The sequence below is a fragment of the Narcine bancroftii genome, chromosome 3, assembly GCF_036971445.1.
Source record: "Narcine bancroftii isolate sNarBan1 chromosome 3, sNarBan1.hap1, whole genome shotgun sequence".
NCBI classification, from domain to species: Eukaryota; Metazoa; Chordata; class Chondrichthyes; order Torpediniformes; family Narcinidae; genus Narcine; species Narcine bancroftii.
In genome coordinates, this window is record NC_091471.1 from 52947090 (window position 1) to 52974446 (window position 27357).

Consider the following 27357-nt stretch of genomic DNA (forward strand, 5'->3'; position numbering starts at 1 on the left):
GAAAGTAATGGTAGAGATTGTCGAGGCATTTATAATGACCTTTCAGGAATCAATAGATTGCAGGATGGCTCCGGAGGACTGGGAAAGAAAAAAAAAATCACAAATTTCGTCCCACTATTCAAGAAAAGGAAAGGAAATTATAGACAGGTTAGCTTGGTCAGTGCTGTTGGAGTTGATTGTCAAGGCTGAAGTTACAGTGTACTTGAAGGCACATGACAACTTAGGTCAAAGTCAGCAATTTCCTCAATGGGAAATCTTGTTTAACAAACAATTTGGGATTCTTTGAAGAAGTGGCATGCAGGCGAGATAAAGGAGATGCAGTGGATGCTGTGTATTTGGATTTTTAAGAAAGCCTTTGACAAAGTGCCACACACGAAGTTACTTAACAAGACAAGAGTCTTGTTATAACTGGACATACTCATGGGTAGAGCATTGGCTGATTGGCAGGAAGCAGAGAATTATAATACAGGGAATCAAATTCTGGTTGACTGCCAGTTGCTAGAGGTGTTCCACAAGGTTTGGTGTTCAGGCTGCTTCTTTTTATGTTGTATATTAATGATTTGGATTATGGAACAAATGACTTTGTGGCCAAATTTGCAGATGATACGAAGGGAGGGAGAGGAGCAGGTAGTTTTGAGGAAACAGAGAAGCTGCAGAAGGACTTAGACAGATGAATAGGCAGTGAAGTGGAAAATTATATACAATGTTGGGAAGTGTACGGTCATGCACTTTGATAGAGAAAAATAAATGAGCAGACTATATTTTTTTTATAAATGAGGAGAAAATTGAAAATATCCAGATGGAAGGAGACCTGGAGTCCTTGTGCAGGTTAGCCTGAAGGTAAACGTAGGTTTAGATGGTGGTGAAGAACAGCAAATGTAATGCTGCATTCATTTCAAGAGGAATAGAATATCAGGGCAGGGATGTGATGTTGAGGCTGTACAAGGCAATGTATTTAAGGAGGTATTGTGAGCAGTTTTGACCTCTCTATTTAAGGAAAGATGTGCTGATGTTGGAGCGGGCTCAGAGGAGGTTCAGGCGGATGATTCTGGGAATGAAAGGGTGATCACATGAGGAGAGTTTGACAGCTCTAGGCCTATACTCAACGGAATTTAGAAGAATGAGGGGGATCTCATTGAAACATTTTGAATGTTGAAAGGTGTGAACAGAGATGTGGATAGGTTGTTTCCCATGGTAGGAGAGTCTAGGACAAGAGGGCACAACTTCAGGATTGAAGAACAGAGATGCAGAAGAATTTCTTCAGCCAGAGGATAGTAAATTTGTGTAATTTGTTGCAACAACCACTTGTGGAGGCCAGATCATTGGGTATATTTAAGGCAGATATTGATAGGTTCTTGATTAGTTAGGGCATCAAAGGTTATGGGGAGAAGGCCGAGCAGTGGAGTTGAGTGGGAAAATGAATTAGCTCATGATTAAATGGCAGGGCAGACTCAATGGGCTGAATAGTCTATTTCTGTTCTGATGTCTTATGGAATAAATTGAACTCCCAATAGCCAACCATTTTAATTTCCCTCAGCATCCCTACACAGGGTGAGGCCAAACATAAATTTGAGGAACAACATATGATATTCTACCTAGACAGTTTTAAACCCAACAGCATGAACATCGATTTTTCCCAATTTTAGGCAACCTACCTCCTTCTGGTTCCACAGTTTTCACTTCTTCCTTACCTATTTTCCTCCCACTCAGAGGTCTCTTCCTACACCAGTCTTCACATCGTTCCTACCTTCTGTCCAATACCCTATCATTTTATAGCCCCTCCCAGTTTCTTCCCCCACTTTCTTTCCTCGTTGATATAATTTTTATCCCTCCTTCCTACTTTAGCCTCAAGATAGGGCCCTGGCACAAAACATTGGCTGGCCATATCTACCTATGAAGCTGCCTGACCCATTGAGTTCCACTTGTGCCTTATTGCTCACATTGAAGGAGTGTTATTTAACATTTTACACTGACTATACAAGGAGATACTCAACAAGTGACAAATGGTTCATTAATGAGTGTTTAAAGATGCATCTTAAAGGCTAATGAAAGATTTCCAGAGCTTAGATATGCACATATTCTGGTTCTAAATCCAAATTAAGGAATCAGGTAAGCAGTTGGGAGGAACATTTATAGGAATAAAGCACAAATTGCCTAAGTAGCTTTGAACATTTGTTACCTGCACCCAATCATATGCTGGTCCTAGTTCTTCCATGAGCTCTGCCCATCTGTCAATCACAGTTCTAATTTCTGAAATGGACATCAATGGCAAGGTGATGTCGGAATGAGGATGGAAACACATGACCTTACTGTAAGAAAATACACACTTAATCACAACAAAGAATAATATCTTACTATAATGTTGACCACTTAACTAATTTCAGATTAGTAATGTACTATCAGTAAACACTGTCATCTGCCCAGGTGTCAACCTGAACAATTATAGGAAAATGCTACAATTTTTTTTTTTAATCAATGGACAGTTGTAGAAACTTGTGCTTCCCGCACAGAGCATTTTCTTTTAGAATTGAATATAAAGAAGGTTTTCATTCAAAGTACCAGGTTTCCAACTGAATTGTTCTGCAAATTCACCAACTGTGATTCTGATCCTATCACAAGAATCAAGTAGGAGATGGGGCTGCTGTTTCTTGAAGAAAGAGAGCCAGAGCAGAAAACCCCTGCTATTCAGCACCTATGGGGATTGGTAGATGCCAGATAAGTGAATTTTCTGGTTGCTTGAGATTATGTGTTGTGATTGGCAAACTAACCGCTAGGGAGGGCTAATTTAAAATTTTCATATACTTTACCCATTTGTTTACCCTTTTTATGCCAGTTGCTTGAGGCTGTCAGTTGTTTGAATTACAGCTAATAGGGATTTTACTGTTTCAAGAAAGCTAATACAGGTTGCTGCACTTCTAGAATTAAAGAGTCATCCAGCATAAAAACAGATCCTCACCTCCCCAGCCCTTTTGGAAGTGAGAGGAAACTCTCACAGTCACAAGAAGAATCTGCAACCTCCACATGGACAGAACTAGATGTTCGGTTAAAACCCAAATCACTGGGCAATATAAGGCAGCAGCTCTACCCACACATCAAAATAATTGCAAAAATGTGATATGATGGAGCTCTTTAAAATAATGTAGAAATAGGATTTTCAGATATTATTGGAGAGGCCACTGAAATTTAGGAGTGGATTTGACATTCAGAAAATGGAACCCATTGCTACATGAAATAGCAACAGGTGCATTTAAGAGAACATTGGCTCAGTGCATGAGGTAGAATGGAATAGAATGATATGTTCAGAGGTGAAATAAAAAGAGCAGAGAAAGATTCATGTGGAGTATAAAAACTGTTCAGGCACAATTAATTTTTTTTTTAACCAAACATGAAGTCAATTACAAAATTTAAAAAAACAAGTATAGAAGAACATTTAATATATACTTTATGATGGTATTAACCCAGACCCCACCCAAAAATGAAAAGAAAAATAATTAAAGTTCAGAAAAGCAAGGAAAAGAAGATAATAAAGGAAAAGAAAATGGATTGTTGAAAAGTGACATTCACTCCACGGCTCACAAATTCATATTTTATTTAGTTTTCTTTGGAGAAAATCAATGCTGGTCTTAAGAGTTGGGAAGAATTCATCTAAAGATTTACACTCAAATTTGGTAAATATGGTTGCCAAATTTGTAAAAATGTCATACTTATTTCTTAAGTTGTAGGTAATCTTCTCCAGGGTTTCTGGATTTCTGCATGCCAATATTCCATACCAGATGTGAATCAGACTTCTATGCAACTGTTAGACATTTCCTGGCCACTGCCAGTAATTTTAACATTCTATTTGATATTTGGATAGTTTTAATTTGGGTCTTAGCCCTATAATGTTTCTTAGTATAAATAATTCTGGGTTTTGCTCTGAGAAATTTCCTAAATCTACCCAAAAAGGACTTACTTTAGAACATAACCAAATTGAATGCAAAAAAGTTCCTATCTCCTCACCACATCTAAAAGATTTGATGTTTAATTTGTTTAATTTCTATGGTGTGAGATATAATTGATGGAAAAAAAAATATTGTCCCAATCTATATCTTACATTGATCATATTAGTCAAGCTATCCCGACATAATTCAGACTCCCATCTCTGTCTGGACTTATGAACCCCCTGCTTATGGGTTCCCATTTGAAGAGATACATTGCTGAAGTAAATTTCTTTGCATTTCCTTTTCGAATCAATGTTTCCAAATCACAATTTAGTAAAACATTGTTGAGCCCAATTTATCCCTTAGATATGCTCTTATTTGAAAATAGCAGAAAGTTATATTATTAAGAATTCCACATCTATTTTTTAATTGTTCAAATGACACAATTATCTCTGCTCATAACAATCTTCAATATACCCAATCTTTTATGGGTCCAGATTTCAAAAGTTTGATTACTGATTGCACATGGAATAAGCTGTTATGAATCAGAAGAGTTTTAGCAGACAAGCCCTCCCCTCACCTTATAACAATATCTCTATCTATTTTATATCAACTATTTATTAAATGTTTTAGCAAAGGGGTTTCCCTCTCACCAGTTATCAATTTTGCATCCCATGTATATATAAAATCCCCTGCTATTCTCTCCCCTATTTTATCCAATTCTATTTTCACCCATGCAGTTTCATCTCCTTCAAAAAGGGTAGTCATTTTTAAAATTAGGGAATAGTAAACCTCCCAATTCATATTTCCAAATTAATATTTCTATAGACCCTCGACATCTTACCTTTCGAAAGAAATTTTCTGACATATTTACTCAATTCTTTTTTAATTTTTTTAAAAATTTACCATTTGCATCAAACATAAATATATATTTCTTCATCTAGAACATACATTACAATAGAAATTATGCAAAATGATACATAATTTTGTTTTTATCCCCCAAAAAAAGAAAACAAAGGAAAAAAAAGCACAAAAGAAAAAAATGGAATGAATTTTTTTTAAGAGATTACATTTTTTCATCTGTTTATTTGTATTTTTAAATCATCAGTTTTCGTAACGTCTGTATTAAAGTATTCAATTTCTTCTTGTTTCTTAAGCTTTTTTCCCTTTAACTTTAGCAGAAATATTGACCTTTTTCTTGTATTTCTTCTTGCTCTTATTCATCCTCTTTACTCTCACTTTCCTCTCAAATTTCTACTGGAGAGAACTATTTTTTTTTTAAATGGACGGGGATCAATCGCCCAGGACAGGGATTTACACATTTTTCTTGAAAATAAGTAATTGACCATGTTGTCATTTTGAATTGACTGTAAATTTATATGCTGAAAGAATAGTTGACCAACCTGAAATCATACCAAAATAGGCACAAGGTCAATCAATTAAGACACTAATTTTACAAGATGCAAAGAGAAATAAAAATTAGGCAATTTACTAATTGTTTTGTCAATCTGAAGAAGTCCAGAAATTATATTTTTATCTGATCAAAGATAGAATGTAAGTGCATGGACCAACTGTGTTAAATCAAAACCCATGCTGTTCAAAACCATATTATACAGGGTATGCCTGTATCAATTATTTGGGACAAATAGAGTGCCTTAGTAAGTACATACTAAAGAACACAGTGTGATGGGAAAGAGGCAAATCTCAAATTAGCACTAAATTCATGATACGAACATTAACCTTCAATACAGAAATGCAGCACAACTCCGACTATCTGAAATGGTTTTTGGGAGAACTGGTCTTTTTTTTTTTAAATCAGTCCAGTAGTAACAGCAAATCACTTATAAGTGTTTAAGTGACAACAAGCAACAAGGGAATGCTTTTTAAGCATTAAAATGTTTAATTCTCGCCAAAAAAAATGTTGGCCACTGCCCAATGCTCCCAGTGAGTTAAGGTTGGCAAGTTTATTTTAATTAATCTAATTTAATTTAAGAGGAGGTTCTGGAGGCAGTTGGGGTAGTCCTGTGCTCCAATTGCAGGACGTGGAAGGTCAGAGACAGCACAAATGTTCTTGATGACTACACCTGCAAAAGGTGTATCCAAATGCAACTCCTGGGGAATCGTGTTAGGAAACTGGAGTTGCAGCTGGATTATCTTTAGATCATAAAAGGAAAGGAGGTAAGAAAAAAAAAGAGACAGACAGTACAGAGTACCCACCGAGGTCCCACTCATGTCAGCAGCCCAAGATGCACTGCTGCCACCAGAAGCCCAACATCCCCAGTCAGTTCAGCTCCAAAAAAATTTTTTGGATAAATTAGGATTTCTGATTTGTTTTTGATATCTTGTATTGTAACACAATTTCTATAATTAAGTGACAAAAGAGTTCAACATCTGGAGTATTCTCCTAAATTTATCAGTAGGTCTTTTACCAACATGATGTATTGGGGTTACCTTTACCAACATGATGTATTGGGGATACCTTTTACCAACATGATGTATTGGGAATACCTTTTACCAACATGATGTATTGGGGATACCTTTTACCAATATGATGTATTGGGAATACCTTTTACCAACATGATGTATTGGGGATACCTTTTACCAACATGATGTATTGGGAATACCTTTTACCAACATGATGTATTGGGAATACCTTTTACCAACATGATGTATTGGGGATACCTTTTACCAATATGATGTATTGGGAATACCTTTTACCAACATGATGTATTGGGAATTCCTTTTACCAATATGATGTATTGGGGATACCTTTTACCAATATGATGTATTGGGGATACCTTTTACCAACATGATGTATTGGGGATACCTTTTACCAACATGATGCATTGGGGATGCCTTTTACTAACATGATGTATTGGGGATACCTTTTACCAATATGATGTATTGGGGATACCTTTTACCAATATGATGTATTGGGAATACCTTTTTGGTTATTCTTGGTCATGATGACATTCTATTGATTATGATGCAAAAATGGATTCACTTTTTCAAAGCAAGAAACACCAATAGTTGCAACATCAATATACATTTCACTGCAGATTCAAGGCAGCTTTGTAGATTCACAATATGTCCATTACACTTACCAAATTCCTTTAGCGGCTTTTGCTTGAAATAGTGGATGCTCACTGACGCCTGTGGGTTCAAGAGGAACAATATTCTTAAACAGAATACAAAGGAAGCATTTGAATCCCCATTTAGATCATTTTTATAAATGACAAAAATCACTGTCACTTTTATACTGACAAAAATACAAGGTCCAGTTGACGTTTTCCTCTCTCTTTCAAGGCCTTTGTTCAAAATAAATTCTTTTGTGTTGGAAAGGGGGATAATAAAACTGGAAATAGGTTTTAACTTGGAAGTGCACATTTTAATTCAAGTGTCAAATGAGTGACAGAATTACTTGATGAAACAAAATGTATATTCACAAAACTGTATAATCCCAAATACATTCATTGTTACAGCATAGATCAAGCAGTATTCTGAGCCACAAAAACGCAAACACACCTGCACATTTATTCCTCCCCCAAAATATTGTAGAATTATCATTGAATTCCCACATTTGAAAAAAAGGCAAACAAAAGTGCCCAGGATACTGAAAAAAAAAGTTTCAAATGAGCATTGATTGGTACGAATGTTCACATTCATGGGATCTGTGAATTTCAACTGGCCATATTTCTGTCATGCTTTGTGACATATTTAGTCAATAGCTGCTTTGGTGTTGCTTATGCATCAATATTACTTTCTGCCATTGAACACATGCAACAGAAAAAAAAAGCTCACCATCCTTGCGCCATGATTCAATAATATCACATCAAGTTTTGACCTCAGAGCCACTTTCTTGCACAGGCCCCATATCTCACAATCTTTATTTTGGGTACACTGATTGACAACCTCCACAAGTATCCTGGGCAGAGAATTTTAGTTTCACATTTTTTTTCTTATCTGCCACACATAATTTAGAGCACCCATTCTCAACGGGGGCCATACATCGCATCTCCCCCCACCCCACCGCTGGTGCAGACTGAAATCCTATATATATTTTATGTTTTTTTTAAATGTCATTGGTATGTAGAAATTACTAAACTTGATTGCTTCACAGAGAAGAGGGCCCATAAACTTTGAGCAGGAGTTTTGAAGGAAGCAACAGCTAAAAATAGTTCCCTCTGCAATGTCCACCTTAATTTCTTGGTTGTAATCTATTTTTACACCCTTAACCCATTGTCTGTCCTCAATCTCCTCTACTGTCAGCGCAACTTAAATATTCATTTTGACTCTGCGAAAGGAGACAGAGGGAAAGGGAAACAAAGTCGGGAGAAAGGCAACAGGGGCAAGAAGTGGGGTGGAGGGGGTTGATTCAATGGAAACCAGATAAGTCAATATTAATGCCATTTAGTTGGAGGGTTCCCAGACAGAAGATGAGGTGTTATTCCTCCAGTTTGTGGGTGATCTCAATCTAGCAGTGCATGAGACCACGGACAGGGCAGATGTGCTGGTAAAGGAGGATATAAGGGTGAGTACCGAGTTGATGGTGGAAGAGGGAGAGCCATGTTGTTTGAAGGAGGACATCTCTGATGATCTGGCATGCAAGGTCTTGTCCTGGGAGCAGATGCGACAGAGATAGAGGAATTGAAAGAAGGGAATGGGATCCTTACAGGGGGCAGTGAAGAGGAGTAGTCCAGGTAGTTGTGGGAGTTGGTGGGTTGAGATAGAGGTTGAGGAAAGGGAGTGCATTGCTAGCAATGAACTAAGTGAATTTTAAGGTTGGGGTGAAAGTTGGCAGCTAAAGAAATGAAGTTGAAAAGCTCATTGGGGGTGCATGAGGCAGCACCCAAAGTACTCAATGTAGTGGAGGAAGTGATGAGGGGCCTTGCTTGTGTAGGCTAGTAGAAAGGATTGCTTCACGTAGCCAACAAAAAGGTAGGCACAGCTGGGACCTATACAGCTACCTATGGCTACCCCTTTGACCTGGAGAAAGTGGGAGGAGTCAAAGGAAATTTTTAAAAAAGTGATCAGATTGTTGAGAATGCCAATCAGAGTAGAAAACATGTAGAGATCACAGATAGCAGCAAAGTAATAGGGCTGGAATAGTGGAAGATTTTAACTTTTCAAATATCGATTGGGACTGCCATATGCTTGGGGTTTGGACTTGTTAATTGTGTTCAGAGGAGAGGCAGAGTCAGAGGTGGGTCAAGTGTGTCATGCTGAGAAGTAGGTTTTAGGAAAGTTTAAAAAGGGCGCAGCGTCAGGACTTTGGCCTTTCCAATTGGGTAGATGAGTTAATTGTCAAGGACCAATAAAGGGTGAGTTAGGTAAAGGAGCGGCCAGTGAGGAGCAGGTCTGTGTGTGAGTGGTGTGACACTCGTGTCCCACGAGTGGGACGTTGAGGCTTTGGCTTGAGAGGCTTCTACATGCAGAGGCTGAGAAAGTGCTCCAGTGAGTTAAGGTTGGCAAGTTTACTTTAATTAATCTAATTTAATTTAAGAGGAGGTTCTGGAGGCAGTTGGGGTAGTCCTGTGCTCCAATTGCAGGACGTGGAAGGTCAGAGACAGCACTAATGTTCTTGATGACTACACCTGCAAAAGGTGTATCCAAATGCAACTCCTGGGGAATCGTGTTAGGAAACTGGAGTTGCAGCTGGATTATCTTTAGATCATAAGGGAGGCAGAGATAAGTAGGAATTAGAGGGAGAGAGTCACCCCAAACAGACAGGAGTCGGCTAACTGGGAGAAAAGGAAGGGAGGTAAGAAAAAAAAAGAGACAGACAGTACAGAGTACCCCTGTGGCCATTCCCCTCAATAATAAGAATACTGTTTCAGATACTGTTGGGGGGTGGGAGTGGCAATGACCTACCAAGGACAAGTTACGGTGGTCAGATATCTGGCCCCTCAGCTCAGAAGGGAAGGGGGTGGGGGGAAAGAGAAGTTCTTGTAATTGGAGACTCGCTGGTTAGGTAAGCAGATAGGAGGTTTGCAGCCAGTTGTTGTGGTCCATGTGGGGACCAATGACATAAACAGAAGTGGGGACGAGGTCCTGAAGAAAGAATATAGGGAGTAAGGAAAATTAAAAAGTAGGACCTCAAGAGTGGTGATCTCAGGATTGCTGCCTGCGCCTTGCACTAGAGAGCTTAGAGAGGAAGAGATGGTGGATGAATGCACGGCTAAAGAGTTGGTGCAGGGGTCAGGGATTCACATTTGTGGATCATTAGGATCTCTTCTGGGGAAGGTCTGACCTGTACAAAAGGGACAGGCTGCACCTGAACTAGAGGTGGACCAATATCCTGGCAGCCAGGTTTGCCAGAGCTATTGGGGAGGGTTTAAACTAGTTTGGCAGGGGGGGTGGGAATCAGAATGAGAGTGTGGAGATTAGGGTAGAAGAACACCTAGATTTGAAGGGAAAGAGGAGCCAGAATGTTTGGGGGGGAGGGGGGTAAAAGTAGATGGTAATCAAAGGAGAATAAAGGGGACATTCTCTCAAGTGTATATATTTCAATGGAAGGAGCATTGTAAGAAAGGTGGATGAACTTAGAGTATGGATTGACACATGAAAATATGATATTGCAGCCATCAGTGAAACTTGGTTGCACGAGAGGCATGATTAGCAGCTTCGCAGATTCCAGGATTCCGTTGTTTTGTGTGTGATAGAACAGGGGAAATAAAAGGTGGAGGAGACACATTGCTTGTTAGAGAAAACATTTACAACAGTTCTATGGCTGGATAGATTGGAGGGTTCGTCCAGTCAGGTTATTTGTGTGGAATTGAGGAATGGGAAAGGCATGAAAACACTAATGGGAGTGTATTATAAACCACCTAATGAACTGGGGGAATTAGAGGAGCAAATATGTAAGGAGATAGATAGCATATGTGTAATAAACATAAGGTGATGATTATAGATTTTAACTTTCCACACATTGAGTGGGACATCCATACTGTAAAAGGGCTGGATGGATTGGAGTTTGTCAAATATGTTCAGGCAAGTTTTCTAAATCAAGACATTGAATAACTGACAAGAGAGAAGGCAGTATTGGATCTCCTATTTGGAACGAGATAGGTCAAGTGACAGGTTTGTATAAGGCAGGGGTCAGCAACCTTCAGCATTAAAAGAGCCATTTGGGCCTGTTTCCCACCAAATAAAACCCATCTGTTGCCGCAAAACCAGTTTGATCCATAAAATGAAGAAAATACCGCAGATGATTACACTTATGCTATCATCTGCAAAGAGTAGTTCACGGACAAGTTGCTCTTGTGTCTTGGTGTGAGCTTGCAGGTGCCTCAGATTAAAGAGACTGCCATCTGTGCGGTACCGGATGTAAACACCGTCTTCATTGTTGAGGTCTTTCATGGCTTGTTTCAGCATCACGCTGAAGAAGATAGTAAAGAGGGTTTGTGCGAGGACGCAGCCTTGCTTCACACCATTGTTAATGGAGAAGGGTTTGGAGAGCTCATTGCTGTATCTGACCCGACCTTGTTGGTTTTCGTGCAGTTGTATAACCATGTTGAGGAACTTGGGGGGGCATCCGAGGCGCTCTAGTATTTGCCAAAGCCCTTTCCTGCTCACGGTGTCAAAGGTTTTGGTGAGGTCAACAAAGGTGATGTAGAGTCCTTTGTTTTGTTCTCTGCACTTTTCTTGGAGCTGTCTGAGGGCAAAGACCATGTCAGTAGTTCCTCTGTTTGCGCGAAAGCCACACTGTGATTCTGGGAGGACATTTTCGGTGACACTAGGTATTAGTCTATTAAGGAGAATCCTAGCGAAGATTTTGCCTGCAATGGAGAGCAGCGTGATTCCCCTGTAGTTTGCAGACGATGCCGCTTTAGTTGCCCATTCAGAGCCAGCTCTCCAGCGCATGATGTCCTGTTTTGCGGAAACTGCCAAAATATTTGGCCTAGAAGTCAGCCTGAAGAAAACTGAGGTCCTCCATCAGCCAGCTCCCCACGATGACCACCAGCCCCCCCACCACATCTCCATCGGGCACACAGAACTCAAAACGGTCAACCAGTTTACCTACCTCGGCTGCACCATTTCATCTGATGCAAGGATCGACATCGAGATAGACAACAGACTCGCCAAGGCAAATAGCGCCTTTGGAAGACTACACAAAAGAGTCTGGAAAAACAACCACCTGAAGAAACACACAAAGATCAGCGTGTACAGAGCCGTTGTCATACCCACGCTCCTGTTCGGCTCCGAATCATGGGTCCTCTACCAGCATCACCTACGGCTTCTAGAACGCTTCCATCAGCGCTGTCTCCGCTCCATCTTCAACATTCATTGGAATGACTTCATCACCAACATCGAAGTACTCGAGCTGGCAGAGTCCGCAAGCATCGAATCCATGCTGCTGAAGACCCAACTGCGCTGGGTGGGTCACGTCTCCAGATTGGAGGACCATTGCCTTCCCAAGATCATGTTCTATGGCGAGCTCTCCACTGGCCACCGAGACAAAGGTGCACAAAAGAAGAGGTACAAAGACTGCTTAAAGAAATCTCTTTGTGCCTGCCACATTGACCACCGCCAGTGGGCTGATTTCGCCTCCAACCGTGCATCTTGGCGCCTAACAGTTCAACGGGCAGCAACCTCCTTTGAAGAAGACCGCAGAGCCCACCTCACTGACAAAAGACAAAGGAGGAAAAACCCAACACCCAACCCCAACCAACCAATTTTTCCTTGCAACCGCTGCAACCGTGTCTGCCTGTCCCACATCGGACTTGTCAGCCACAAACGAGCCTGCAGCAGTCGTGGACATACCCCTCCATAAATTTTCATCTGCGAAGCCAAGCCAAAGAAAGAAGACATTTATGCTATGTATATAAGGACTATAATTTGTTACATTTATGAAATAAAGGAATTACAAACAGAAAATGACTGACATTTTATTTCTGTTTGTAACAAAGCAAAACAACAAATTCTTTTGAACTCTTTTTTAAAAAAAAGACACTGACACGTATAAGTTTCAAATAAAATACACAATGCAGGCCTGTTTGAGTCCATCCCTTATTTGTGGATTTAAAAAAAAAAGAAATATTCACTTTAATTAAAAAAAGCAAATGAAACAATGTCAGTTTGTATTTTATTCTGAAGGTTGCGATGATCCGTTGATTTCCTCAGTCACGTAGCTTCAGCAGTCAACTGGCAACCTAACTATAAGCCATCAGTTCAGGGTCGAATATAAAAATATATATTTGCAAAATAATAACTCATTAAATAATTTCTTTCACCTGGTTAATGTGATTTCTGCTCCTGAACCTCACTGCACAGCTGATCAATATCAGGGCTGTAAGACATCACTTTGATCTTCACGCAGGATTGCATGCTGTCATCCATGAGGCGCGAGTGATGTTTGCTTTTTATGTAGTTCATGCTGGAGAAAACCTGCTCGCATTAGTATGTGGATCGAAAGATCTCTGAATGCATATTTTTTCACATTCATATAAGTGTCGGGAATTGAGTTCCATGTTTTGAATACAAGTTTGCCCGGTTTGGGGAGGTTTTCAATTTCACTCCATTTGTGCTTCTGAGCAAGAATGGCCTTCTGACGAGCAACATCTTCAAGATCACCTGCTTGTAATTGATCTGATTGTGTGTTTCTTTGAACTCTCTCAAAGAGGGGAATTGAGACAGTGTACCTCTCTGTACATCTCTAGCAATCACTGACATCTTATGCTCAAACGCCAAAACCTCCTCCAGCATCTGCAGGGCTGTGCCTCTTTTCCCCTGAAGACTTTTGTTCAGCATGTTAAGGTGCGCTGTCATATCCACCATGAAGTGCAGATTTTCCAGCCAATCTGGCTGTTTTAGCTCCGGAAAGGTGAGCCCTTTGCTTTCCAGGAAAGTTTTTACAACCTCCAGACACACAGTAGACCACTTCAGCACCTCCCCTTTGGACAACCACCAGACTTTGTTGTGCAGCAGGAGATCAGAGTATGTGTTTTCAACTTCTTCCAATAATGAATGGAATTGTCAGTGGTTTAATCTTTTTTCCCCATTATTTTGTTCACTATCTGTATGACAAGATTCATCACTTCTGTGCATTCCAGAGGAAACATTTGAGCACACAATGCCTCTTGATGCAGAATACAGTGAAATGTCAGCAGTTTTTTCCCTAGCGACTTCTGAAGTAAAGTCACAAACCCCTTCTGTGCTCCTGTCATACTTGTTGCCACTGACATCAAATGGGTGCTGTTTATTTCTTTGGTCTTTAAACAATCTAACACAGCCTCACAGATGTCCTCTCCTCGTGTTTGCCCTTTAAGTGGTATCAACTTAATGATTTCTTCCTGTGACCCAGCGGAGTTCACATATCTGCATAATAGCGCTATTTGCTGAATATCACTTACATCTTTTGATTCGTCACAGGTGATTGAGTATGCTGGAGATGAATTAATGTCCATAATTAGTTAACTGGTGATATTTGCTGCCATTTTTATGGTCCTGTCCTTGACAGTCTTTGCAGAGAGTGGCATATCTCTGATTTTCTGAACAATTTTACTCTTGTTTTTGAAGTCCGAGAATAGATGTTCTGATATCTTGATAAATGATTCTTTTATATATTCCCAATCTGCGAATGGCTTCCCGTGCCTGGCTATCTCCTGAGCTGCCACAAAACTAGCAGAAGTACTTGAATTTGTAGATTTCAACACTTCTTCAAAGTATTTTCACTCTGATCTGCTGTCTGCAGCAGTTTCGAAACTGCTCTTTTTCTTTCATCTCCAGGTGGGTATTTTTCAGCAAAAGCTGTGTGTTTATTCTGGAAGTGTTTTTCAACATTTGATTTTTTTTTTGTTGTTTGCTCATTTCTCACCACATATTAAACATACAGGTAAACCAGCTTTGTCAGCAGTGAAAGCAAATGAATCTGTCCATGAAGCATTAAATGTTCTATTTTCATCAGAAACTTTTTTTTTTAGATTTATCCATGGTTAGCTTACCGGGGGTTGAAAGTTCAAAACAAGTCACTTACCAGGCGGCGACAGGTGACCCATACAGTGGTATCAACCACTACAGTTCTGTGACGTAAATTTTGATCAACAAAATATTACAACACATTTTATTTTAATGTTACAAGATCACTTTGATCTCCGAAGTAATAATTATTACATTGATAAAACTAAATGAAAAAATAATTTAAATAAAATAGCCATTTACTGTATTCACATTATTTTTTCAAAGCCACAGGGACCCACAGCAGAGGGATGAAAGAGCCATGGGTTGTAGACCTCTGGTATAGGGGAACACTTTGGGTCTAGTGATCATAATACTATTAATTTTAGGTTAATAATGGAGAAGGATAGGGCTGGCCCTTAGATTGAGATTCTTGATTTCAAGGAGAAGCGAAAGAATTTAGAGGGTGTGGATTGAGATAATTTATTTTCAGGGAAGAATGTAACAGATAAATGGAGTATATTCAAAGGGGAAATTTTGAGAGTACAGAGTCATTATGTCCCTGTGAGGATTAAAGGAAAGATTAGAGAAAATAGAGAACCTTGGTTTTCAAAGGATATTGGGAATTTGGATTGGAGGAAGAGGGATGTGTACAACAGGTATAGACAACAGGGAATAAATGAGGTGCTTGAGGAACATAAAGAATGCAAAGAAAACTTAAAAAATAAATTAGAAAGGCTAAAATGAGTTATGAGGCAGCTTTGGCAGGCAAAATAAAAATAAATCCAAAGAGTTTCTACAGATAAATTAAAAGTAAAAGAATAGTGAGGGATAAAATTGGGCCCCTTGAGGATCAGAGGGGTAGGCTGTGTAAAATGTCAGAAGTGATGGGAGAAATTTTAAATGATTTCTTTTTTCTTCAGTATTCACTAAGGCATATTGAGCCAGGTGAAGTAAGGAATTTTGGTAGTGAGGTCCTGGAAAATACACAGATTAATGAGGAGGTAGTATTGGTTATTTTAAAGAGAATAAAGGTGGATATACCTCTGGGTCCCGATAAGATTTTCCCTGGACCCTGAGGGAGGTTAGTGTACAAATAGTGGAGGCTCTGACAAAAATATTTAAAATGTCACTGGCCACAGGAGAGGTGCCGAAGGATTGGTGAGTAGCACATGTTGTTTCACTGTTTAAAAAAGGTTCCAAAAGTAAACTGGTAATTATTGGCTGTGAATCTGATGTTGGTGGTGGGTAAATTAATGGAGAGTGCTCTTAGTGATTGTATATACAATTATTTGGAAAGACAGGGATTGATTAGGAGTAGTCAACATGGCTTTGTACGTGGTATATCATGTTTAACAAATCTTAGAGGTTACTAAGAAGGTCGAAGAGGGGAAGGCTGTGGACGTTGTCTTGGTTTTTAGTAAGGCCTTTGACAAGGTTCCATATAAGAGGCTAGTTAGGAAGGTTCAAGCTTTAGGTATTAATGTTGAAGTAGTGAAATGGATTCAACAATGGTTGGATGGGAGATGCCAGAGAGTAGTGGTGGAAATGTGTTTGTCAAATTGGAGACCAATGACTAGTGGAGTGCCTCAGGGATCAGTATTGGATCTATTGTTATTTGTTATATATATTAATGATCTAGAATAGAGGATAAGATAATAAATTGGATTAGTAAGTATGCAGATGATATGAAGATTAGTGGTGTTGTTAAGGTTTGCATTGGGATATAGGACAGTTAGAAGAGTGGGCTTCTAAAATGTCTCCCTAATCCTGCCTAGTAAGTCTTTAGGTTTATTAGTGTGGCTTTAACTGTAAACTTGGGGGAGGGGGGGGCTTAACTACAATAGAACAATGTTGTTACAATGACAGTTGTAAGTTTTGTAAGTTACAGAAATTACCTGATTAAAGTGATCTTTACACAATTAAGGAGTACAATACCGACATTTTTTCAAAGTCTTGTGTCTTTCAAACTGTTTATTCTTAATGTTGGTGTATTAGTTAGGCTTTGTAAGGGTGTCTCAGGCAATCAGAAAATTTGTATATCCGGCACCTGCAATCCCGTAGGTGACAGATACCAGGAATTTTACTGAAGATCACCAAAGTGGTCCGGGGACGTAGAAGAACACGCAAGAGGAAAATCATGAGGGGGAGGTAAAAAAAGGAGCACGAAATAACTTCAAGAGACAATATAAAAGGAGAATTCTAAAAGATTCTACAAAAATATTCAAATATTCGAAAGAGGGCCTTTAAAAAATCAGCATGGTCACCTATGTGTAGAACCACAGGAGCTGGGTGAGATCCTAAAAAAGTATTTCTCACCTGTATTTTCCAAGGAGAAAGCCATGGATGCCAGAAAACTTAGGGAAATAAATAGTGATGTCTTGAAAAGAGTTCACATTACATAAGGGGACACTACCTCCAGTTCAAACTATTGGCAACTCGAGTTCCAGATCCAAATCTCTGATACAACCAGGAAGCCTTCAGTGCCCAAGGCCGATCAGGAGTATTTCTTGCCCTCAGCATGCGTTATAATCCTGGTCCGATACCTGCTTCCCATGAGCCACTATCCAACAGTCCACAGCCTGTGTGGGTCCTTTGACTGCAAGTAGTCAGCAATTTGCAGCCTCTATGGAAACTTCAACCGCTGAGCCCCTCGCTGCTCCACAAACAATGGTCACCGTCCTGTAGGGTCATCTCCTTCTCAACTGGAGGTGAGGGGTGGGGAGGGGAGAAACATTCCCCTATTTCTAGCCCGCTGCTACCCTGGAGTCTGGAATTCCTCATGGTACGCTGCCCAGCAAAGGCCCTGCCATCTTAGGCACACACCTCCATGGTTGCAGAATTTAAAAAAACCACACCATTAGCTCCTTTAACAGACCATTTAAAGCCTGTATGGAACTGTTAGCAACATGACCAGTCAGTAGATCCAAGCTTTGCAGAGTTGTGTCACTGTTCCCTGCTCTCTCGTGTCCCCACCAGCAGCACTACTGCTGTTATAGCAGCTCCAGCATTTTGTAGAGCAGCTGCTCAGCCCACAACCACAAGAAAATACAGAGAAATGTGAACATAGCTCATGGCATCACGCACACAAAACTCCTCTCCATATTCACCTCCTGATGACTCAGGAAAGCAGGCAACCTATAGAAGAGCCCATCCCAGCCTGATCACTCATACTCTCCTCTCCTAGTTTCTATCAGGCAGAAGATATACGAAGTTTAAAACACAACATCCAGGTTCAAAGACAGTTTCTTTCCTGCTAGTTTTAGACTCTAAAATGGATCTCTCATTGGCAAAAAGCGATACAATTGTCGCGAGAGTCTTCACCCACCCTCTAACTTCCTCCAACACTGCACCAGCTGTTCATTAGGATGGGGTGACTTGTGTGGATAGCACGCAATTAAAAAAAGCATCGTATGCATGACAAACAATTCAATTGTACTGATAGAATTTAAACTACATGATAAAAATATTCCATCCAAAAATAAAAAAGATTTTGTAAAGACGTATTCAAGAATGAGAATATCCATGCAAAGGGATAACACAAAATTCCAAGTACCTGGATCTGGAGCATCTGGTTGAAGACTCGGGAAGTCATTATCAAAAACATATGTACTTTCATACATTGGGTTCACCTTTGCAAAATGAAACAAAAATAAAACAACTTTTAACATCCATCAACTTTATAATACATGCTCTTTCAAAAGAGAAAATGGAAAATTTGTGACATGTAGAGCTATCAGCATGCAACATAAAATATTAGATTATGGAATCAGGAAAATTAAACTGCAAAGACTACACATTGTTAAACATGATGAAACAAGTGCCAAGTTTTTAAACCCCAATCAGAATTACATTAGAAGTACCAATTCCTTTGAGGTTGAGCCCAAGCCTTCTAGTTATATTAAAAAATAATTTAATTTTTTTTTTAAATTTCAAGCCTATATTGTAACTTTTGCTCATTTCTAATGTTTGTGGTTCAATAGCTCCTATCCACAACACAATTATATCAGAAAACTGAAAAGGGTTACATGGAAAGACAAGGTGGCATGGTGACCCTATTCTGTCAAGCCCTTATGTAATTAACTGTTAACACAGGAACAATAAGACTGCCTTATTACTATCATCATAAAGCAAGAAATTTTTTTTTAAAAACAAAACATTTTTTTTTATTCCCTGTTCTCCACTAATTTTTCAATGACCTCAGGAACAAAACAGCACCACTGCCCAAGTTGCTGTAATGACACCGCTGCTGTTGGTGTGGATGTAGGAGAATGGGAAGTGGAAACAGCTGCTATTACCTGATTGTGATGCCAACAGATCCATAAAGGCTTTAAAATAAATCTGTTGGAGGAGCAGTTTTTTTTTGAATATACATTCTGCAACTACAGAGGTCTTTGCCCAATATGGTGGCACCTGTTCTGGGCAGCATACTCCAAGGGGTTGCACACTCCAGGGAAAGTAGCAGACCAGGACAAGGCACCAGAAACAGGGGATCACCTTCCATTGAAAAGGAGAAGTTTGGGAGATTACCCTACAGAAGGTTACCACAGCAGTGGACCAGCAAGAGACTCAGCGACTGAAGGACCCATTGGTGACGCCTTCAATTTGAATCTACAGACTGTAAAAATGCAATTAATGGTTGAAGAAGTATCCACAGACACTAGACTAAGAGAAATTATAGATACTGTTGAGGAGATGGAACGTTCAACATCAGGGTGTGATGATGATATCTACGCATTGCAAAAGAAAATTAAAACTCTCACTGCTAAGATGATACAGCTGGAAAACAGATGAGGATTTGGAAGGGAGGTCCCAGAAAAATAACATCAGGCAAGTGGAGGTTTGCAAAGGAACTGGCCGCACTATTAAAAATATAACATCAACTTTATTAAAAGTGGTGTACAGACTGGAAGACCCATTGGTGGACTGCGCACCCAACGGCTGATCAATTGCATTGTGGCATGATCAAAATTTGAATTGAACACCGTGCTCTTTCCACACTCATCTGCTCGCCCATGCCGTGCTCTCTCCCCGCTCGCCTACCTCAGCCGCTCCCTCTGTTCAAATACCCTTTTAGCGCAGTCCCTGAAATTCTGCTGGAGGACAATCCCCGTGCAGTCTCCTACCACTTACAGGTGAGGTGAGACCTTGGGTTCCCAGGCAGAAGCAAGAACCTCGGGCTGTTGGGCAGGATTGGCAACAGCGGTGGGGAAGGATTGGGGATTGGCAACAATACAAGTATTCTCCTGGGCAACAAAAAAATCCTGAATATACAAAAAGTCTGCTTAACTGAGATGGGTCTGGACCCAAGAATTTCAGATAATAGTAAACAAACTGTATAACTAACTAAAGGGATTTTTTTTAAAATATATCTGCTGAAACACTGCACAAAAAAAAATTTCTAGACAGTCATTTTGGTATCACCCGGTGCGGCCCACACCCCTCTAGTGACGCCAGTCCAGATTTCTCCGTTGGAATATCAGAGGAATGGAAAGCCCTATCAAAGGTTCAAAAGTCTTCTCCCTTCTGAACAGTTTAAATGGAGAGACTGAGGGGAGAGGCAATTGAGAGAATTTGTTCCACTACCTCCTGCGCTTGTTTGGGACTCATTCACTTCAAGGCGCTATACAACAGGGTTCACTTTTCAAAATCCAGACTTTCAACCATCTATCCTGAAATAGATGACAAATGCAATAAGTATAATGGCTCCCCTTGCCACTCAAGTACGTGTTTCATTAATGCCCCCCCTCCCAAAAAAAGGGTTCTGAAGTGGAGTCTTCAGCACACTATCCGAAATGTTAAAAGTCAATTGCAACCCTGCTTGTTTTCTGCAATATTTGGAATTTCCAACAACTCTCTAAATTCCCTGCAGAAAGACAATAGCATTTACGTCCCTCTTAGCCAAGCACCTCAAGTTGAGTCACGTCAAATTTATTGTTATCTGATTGTACAAGTACAACCTGACGAAACAGCATTCTCCAGTCCTCGAAGCAAAACATAGACTCACAGATACAACACATACAGACAAACAAGCATATGCAGAAGTATTCCATCAATACAATACTGTTACGAGCAAAACCCAGGAGCAATAGATATTCACTACGACAAATGGTTAATAAACAAAAGTTGTTTTTAATTATTTATTTTATATTTTATGTATTTATTGTCTTTTTAAATTTTTATTAGTTGAGGATGGAGCGGAGACAACGCTGGTGGAAGCGTTCTAGGAGCCGTAGGTGATGCCAGTAGAGGACCCATGATTCGGAGCCGAACAGGAGTGTGGGTATGACAACGCTCCATCCTCAACATCCATTGGAGCGCTTTCATCCCTAACGTCGAAGTACTCGAGATGGCAGAGGTCGACAGCATCGAGTCCACGCTGCTGAAGATCCAGCTGCGCTGGGTGGGTCACGTCTCCAGAATGGAGGACCATCGCCTTCCCAAGATCGTGTTATATGGCGAGCTCTCCACTGGCCACCGTGACAGAGGTGCACCAAAGAAAAGGTACAAGGACTGCCTAAAGAAATCTCTTGATGCCTGCCACATTGACCACCACCAGTGGGCTGATATCGCTTCAAACCGTGCATCTTGGCGCCTCACAGTTTGGCGGGCAGCAACCTCCTTTGAAGAAGACCGCAGATCCCACCTCACTGACAAAAGGCAAAGGAGGAAAAACCCAACACCCAACCCCAACCAACCAATTTTCCCCTGCAGCCGCTGCAACCGTGTCTGCCTGTCCCGCATCGGACTTGTCAGCCACAAATGAGCCTGCAGCTGACGTGGACTTTTACCCCCTCCATAAATCTTCATCCGCGAAGCCAAGCCAAAGAAGAAATTTTTATTAAAGTTATGATTAATTATTTTTACAAATGCTTGTGCGGCTGCAGCAGTTAAGAGTACAATAAACTCATATTATTATCATCATATTCTCTCTAGACATTTTCTGGCCATGAACCTGCTTAAAATGCTTTTAGTGTTGTAAGTTTTGTAATTCGATTGCCTTTACCACTTCTATGTGTTACAAGCCCAAAGGACCCCAAAACACAGCTGCAATAGATATTCACCATGACAAGTAATTACTTAAATAAAAATTGTTTTTAATTATCTTTAAACATGAAAAGAGAATCAAACTTAAACTTAACTACCCAGCTTTACCCCTTTCTAATTCTAAGCGCTCGTGTATGTAATGTGTGTAAATTTAAGAAAGTTTGTTGGTTCACAGTTCAATCTCACTTCTCATTCTTCCAAGTTCATTGGGTGCAGACAATTCTTATACTGTGCACAGAATTTAACATGTATAAAGTTCACCACACTTTGATGCATGAAAGGTAAATGTTTACTGCTCAGGAAGGTTCTTGTAGGTTAGGGGAGAGGGAGAGGGAGTTCCAGGATTTCCACAACTGAGGTACCACCATTAGTCACCTCAATGTCTCTTTGATGAAATTGCCCAATCAGGGTTCTCCAGATGGTAACCTCTTTCTTTCAGGCTATCACAGAGTTAATTTCTGTTCCCCTTATTCCAAGAGGAAACATCAGACAGATAGCACTTCCAGCCATCTGCAACTCTGGAGCTTCTGTTTCAGTTCCAACAAGCTTTTCCTGGCTTGTTACCACTTTCTGTGTCACACACAGTCAAAGACTCCCTCCTGTCTCTCAATCTATCCGAGAGAGCATATGGAGCACCATGCATACGGTGCTTTTTTTAATTGCGTGCTATCCACACAAGTCACCCCATCCTAATGAACAGCTGGTGCAGTATGTCCTTCGCTCTCTCACTTGCAAAACCCCTGACCTTCTCCAGAAAACAATAGGAGTTAGTCTTCTGCTCCCATCTGTTGTTTTAGATAAACAAACCTCTCAATGACCTCAAAGTGAACACTTTGCAGAGAGGTCAAAAGCCTTGCAAAAAGGTCCAAAACAGACAACCTGGCCCCTCCAAGACAACAGTCTATTCATTTCATGACATCATTTCAATTAGCACCTACTTGTGAAATGTGCATAACATTCTCCATAGTTTCTTAAAGTCACTGAATATGAATTCTTCAGTATTTCAAATAAGATCTGTTTATAAAGTGTGTGTACGTATGTAACCCTCTATAATTTTACCAATTTATCTCCCAAAAATATTCCCAAATATTCCATCACAATACAAATAAATAAATAGTTTTGTACATATGAGAGTCTTGTCTTGAATGGTTAGTCTGAGCGATTCCTTTGGTTGTTCAGCATTCTCAGTGCCAGGAAGATGTTCCTCAGCCTGGTGGTGCTGGCCTCTGATACTCCTGCATCTTTTCCCCGACGGAAGCACCTTAAAGATGCTGTGTGCAGGGTGGAAGGTGTCTGCAATGGTTTTGCATGCCCTCTTCAGACAATGATCCCAGAAGATGACGTTGATTTGGAAGGGTGGTGGGGGACTGAGACTCTCTGCCATTATTATAGTTGTGTAGATTGACCACCGATCCATTTCTCTGCAGCAACATTACTACACTGTGATACAGCCTGCCAGGATCTGCTTGTCTAATCTTGTCACACTAGATGTCTGACAGGGGTCCTTGTATTACACAATGGATTAGGGATATCAGTTTGTTTAAAAAAACTGTAGAAAATCAAATGCACCTTAAGAGAGTCCAAGGTGGTCAGGGGTAGGGTGTTTGGGAATGTATCTGAGGGTGTATGTGAACATTTCTGCATGTGTGCATTGGTTTTTCTGTTTTTTAAAAAAATAGGAGCACAATGTATTTCTATATAATGGGTACAAAGTTGTTTTTGATGCTCAATAAATACTTTTAAAAAGTCCAGTATATTGGTTATTTTGCATGCAGAATATTCAAGATTATTTTATGTTCATGTACAGAACTTGTAATATTACACAAAATTGCCTTCTGCCTGTCATAAGACAGACAAAGAGTTCCCTTTAGTGTAGCCTGGCACCCTTAAATCTTGAAAGAAAGATAAGCAAAAAACGAGTCCCTTCAGAGTCACTGAGCATCCATGGATTTGCCTCCAGCGTTCCCAGTCTCCGCAATAGCACAGATCTACATTTGATCCATTGGCAACCTGAGCTCCAGATACAAAGCTCCATTATGACCAGGAAGTCTTCAGCACCTGTGGTCCTTTGGGAGCCTTTTTTTCCCTCAGCACCCTCTCCAATCCTAGTTCCATTACCTGGTCCCCATGAGCCCATCTCCAGAAGCCCACAGCTCACATGGATCCTCCAGACCATAAGTCACCCACAGCCTGTGTTGGTTCCTCAGCCGCTGATCACCTTGCTTGTCTGCTGCTGTGGTCACTGTCCTGTAGGATCGTATATCCACTGCTTCTCCTTCTCAAAAGGGGGTCTTCTCCCTCTGGTGCCCTGCACCGGTCTGCTGCTCCCTGGAGTCAGCAACTCCTCATGGCCACTGTCAAGCACAGGTGCTGACACCTTGGGCACAGACTTCCATGGGTGCAGTATTTTAAAGTAAAACACCATTGGCTCCTTTAATAGGCCATTTAAGTCTGCATGGAGCTGTCAGCATTTACCCTTCAGAGCAGTGCTATGTCTCCACTCTCCCAGGTCTGCACAAGCAGCAGTGCCACATTTTTTTTTCAGTTATTTAAATTGTTCTTATGAAATCTTGCCAACTATTAAAATGTATTTACAATATTGTACTGCAGCGGCCCCAGCACAGAGACGCAGACCAGCCCACAATGGCTGACAAACGTGGCGACCGTGTGAACCTGGGGCGGGGTGTGACACCGGCTGTTGTCCCAGGTGACCTCCTGCATGGCAGGAAGATGGGGGAAGTCTGGCAGGAATGCCAATCAATCCCAGACCGGCAACAGCCAGAGTAATAAACCAATCTCATTTGGTGTGCGCGCCGTTCTTCTCCACGCTTGCTTAGTGCAAACTTTACAGTTCCATGACAATCATATGAATAAAACAGAATTGTCACTGTACTTTAAGAGCTTAAGAGGTTAGGTGCAATTATTTTTATTTACAAACCAATATATCTGGCATATTCCTAACTTCAACTTCCTTATTAATCCATGTCTTTATTTCCTTTCCCCCCCCATCCAAAAAAAAAAGTGAGAAGCTTTCTTTCCAGTATACTTTCAGGATTTTTCAGCTGTACTCAACTCAAACACCAGGAACTGTAGCTCTCCAAATGCTACAAATCCATCTGCTGAACAGCAGCACTATATTAAAGCCCATAATGCTATTACAACATTTATCAACCACTATCAGAAGCCTCCATTTTAGGTTGCTCACATCTGCTCTCTCAATAACTCTTTTATGCATTTACACAGTGTCAGGGATGCATATACCAACATTTCCTTATCAAATTGTCCTGTCACTTCCCAAGGTGATTTATGCATGCATTGCCCACAGGTTGGTCAGTCTCATTTAGTACCATCATTACAGTAGAAGGTTCCAAGACCATACAGCAATTAATAAAACCAAAGAAACAACTGAATTAGCTTTTATAGGCACAAAATCTGCACGTGCTGGAATCCAGAGTGTACAAAGATGCTGGAGGGAGTCGGTGGGCCAGGTAGTATCCACGAAGAGAATGGTCAGTAATGTTGAATGACGATTTCTATCTATGGATGCTGCCTGACCAACTGAGTCCCTGAAGTGCCTCTTTTTGTTTGAACAAGTTTCTATATTCTGTTAAAACAATAGCTCTGTAGCTGGATGGCATTAATTTTTAAAGACCAATTTAAAACCATTCTAGAGACCACTCTTGAACTAGAATCTCAATATGATTTTAAAAAAATTTAAATATATGCTATCTATATTCAAATGAAATAGATTCGGTGGAAGCACATCTTAGTTTCTATATTCAAATGAATGAAGTTTTTCAAACTGATTTAAAGATCATGCATCTGCCAATGTAAAGCTATGAATTACCTCGCCATTTGCCCTTGTTGCTCCAGGACAGAGTGGATTAGTTGGGTCATGACGTGCAATGTTCACCTCTGCCGGTTTCTCTATCTGCCCTTTCCATGGTCGTTTCATCCTGTGTGCAGAGACTAGAACCCAATCATCGCGGAGGGGGTTGTAGCGGATATGCTGGTGTTCTGGTTTCAGAATAAAAATTAAGTTATGAGAATAGAAGCAACAAAGCTCATCGATATGTTCCTCCTCTGAAGTTCAGCTAATATTAAAAAGTTTACAGGTAGTCCATGGCAAAAAATTCATCTGAATATCAATTTTCTCATCTTTATGTGAAAAATTCTAAGTGATGCATTTTCTTGTTCACCACACATTTTTTATAAAATCCCTATTTCTTATGTTACATAAAAGGTTGTCACAAAACAGGGAAGGCAATAATCTGTTCAAATCACAACTTTTTATTTAAATCTGTCTATTTGGTTTCAATTCCAAAATTTCTATTGGCTTTAGCTATTAATTTTAGAAGAATGTTTCTCCAATCTTCCTTTTAAGAGCTCCAGTTACAGCTGTGGTGTCTTGAGAGTGTCTTACATCAGTACAGGAACAATTTGACAATGGCCCACGCCAAGTCACCTTTATTTATCATTCATATCATCCGCACACGGTAAAGATGAGATAGCGTTTCTCCAGAACCACAGAGCATATTTACAAAAATATAAGTTAGAAGAGAAGTTAAACACATTTAAAATATTAAAACATACACAGTAAAAGCCCAAAATACACTATCCAAAAGGGCTGAAGTCTGAAATATCAGTTATGTATCTCTGCCTTTCCTACATAATAGACAATAGGAGCTGGAGTAGGCCATTTGGCCCGTCGGGCCAGCACCGCCATTTTAGATCATGGCTGATTGCTGAGTTTCTCCAGCATTTTATGTTTTTACAATACACTATCCAGATATCTTCTGGAAATTCAGGAACTGATGGCTTGGGGATGGGGGAGAACCATAGCCCAATCTAGACGCAACAACCTGAGTGCTACGATACCTCCTACAAGATGGCAGAAGGGATGACAGATTACTTAAGGGGTGTTGTTAGGTCTGCTTTGTTCATGAATGAGTGAGACAAACACCAGGCTGAGTCGAAATCAGGGTTCTTTGTTCTTTATTACCGGATTGTAACACTTGCGACTAAACATGTTAGTCGGAGAATGCATTCTGCCGTTATCAGCAAAATGGTGATTTTTTATACCCTTGGATACATGCTTAGAACATCATCATATCATTACTTGTCCAATGACTAAAACTGTTGCTATCCTTTCCCTGCTAGCTTCCTGCCTCTCAATCCATCAATGTCTCTCTTATCTTGTAAGTACAAGGATGCATTTACATCTTGTTACAGCCCTGTACAGGGCAGGGTAACTCCTTACACATTCCCATCTCATGATGTTTTACCTTACAGTGTGTAGAGTTCTTCACGACTTTTATTGCCTTTTGCCTGCATTAAGTGTTATAGATGTCTTCATGGTAGGAAGAGAGCCCCCAGTGATATTTTCTGCTGACTTCATTATCCTCTACAGGGCCTTGCTGTCTGAGATGGTACAGCTTCCAAACCAGGTGGTGATGCAGTTGCACTCCAGGAAATTAATACTCTTGACGACCTC

The 27357-nt window shown here is 40.3% G+C and overlaps 1 protein-coding gene across 2 annotated transcripts in view; it reads right to left on the reverse strand.

Annotated features, from left to right (window-relative positions):
- galt (galactose-1-phosphate uridylyltransferase) overlaps nt 1-27357 on the reverse strand; it is a 94694-nt gene that overhangs the window by 52620 nt on the left and 14717 nt on the right. The window contains exons 2-5 of one of the 2 annotated variants that reach the window (XM_069924091.1): nt 25711-25880; nt 18373-18448; nt 7025-7073; nt 2180-2309 (exon numbers count right to left, since the gene is read on the reverse strand). In XM_069924091.1, the coding sequence (XP_069780192.1) occupies nt 2180-2309; nt 7025-7073; nt 18373-18448; nt 25711-25880 (425 nt within the window). The remainder of the gene's footprint in view (nt 1-2179; nt 2310-7024; nt 7074-18372; nt 18449-25710; nt 25881-27357) is intronic. The other variant, XM_069924092.1, reaches the window with a different exon arrangement.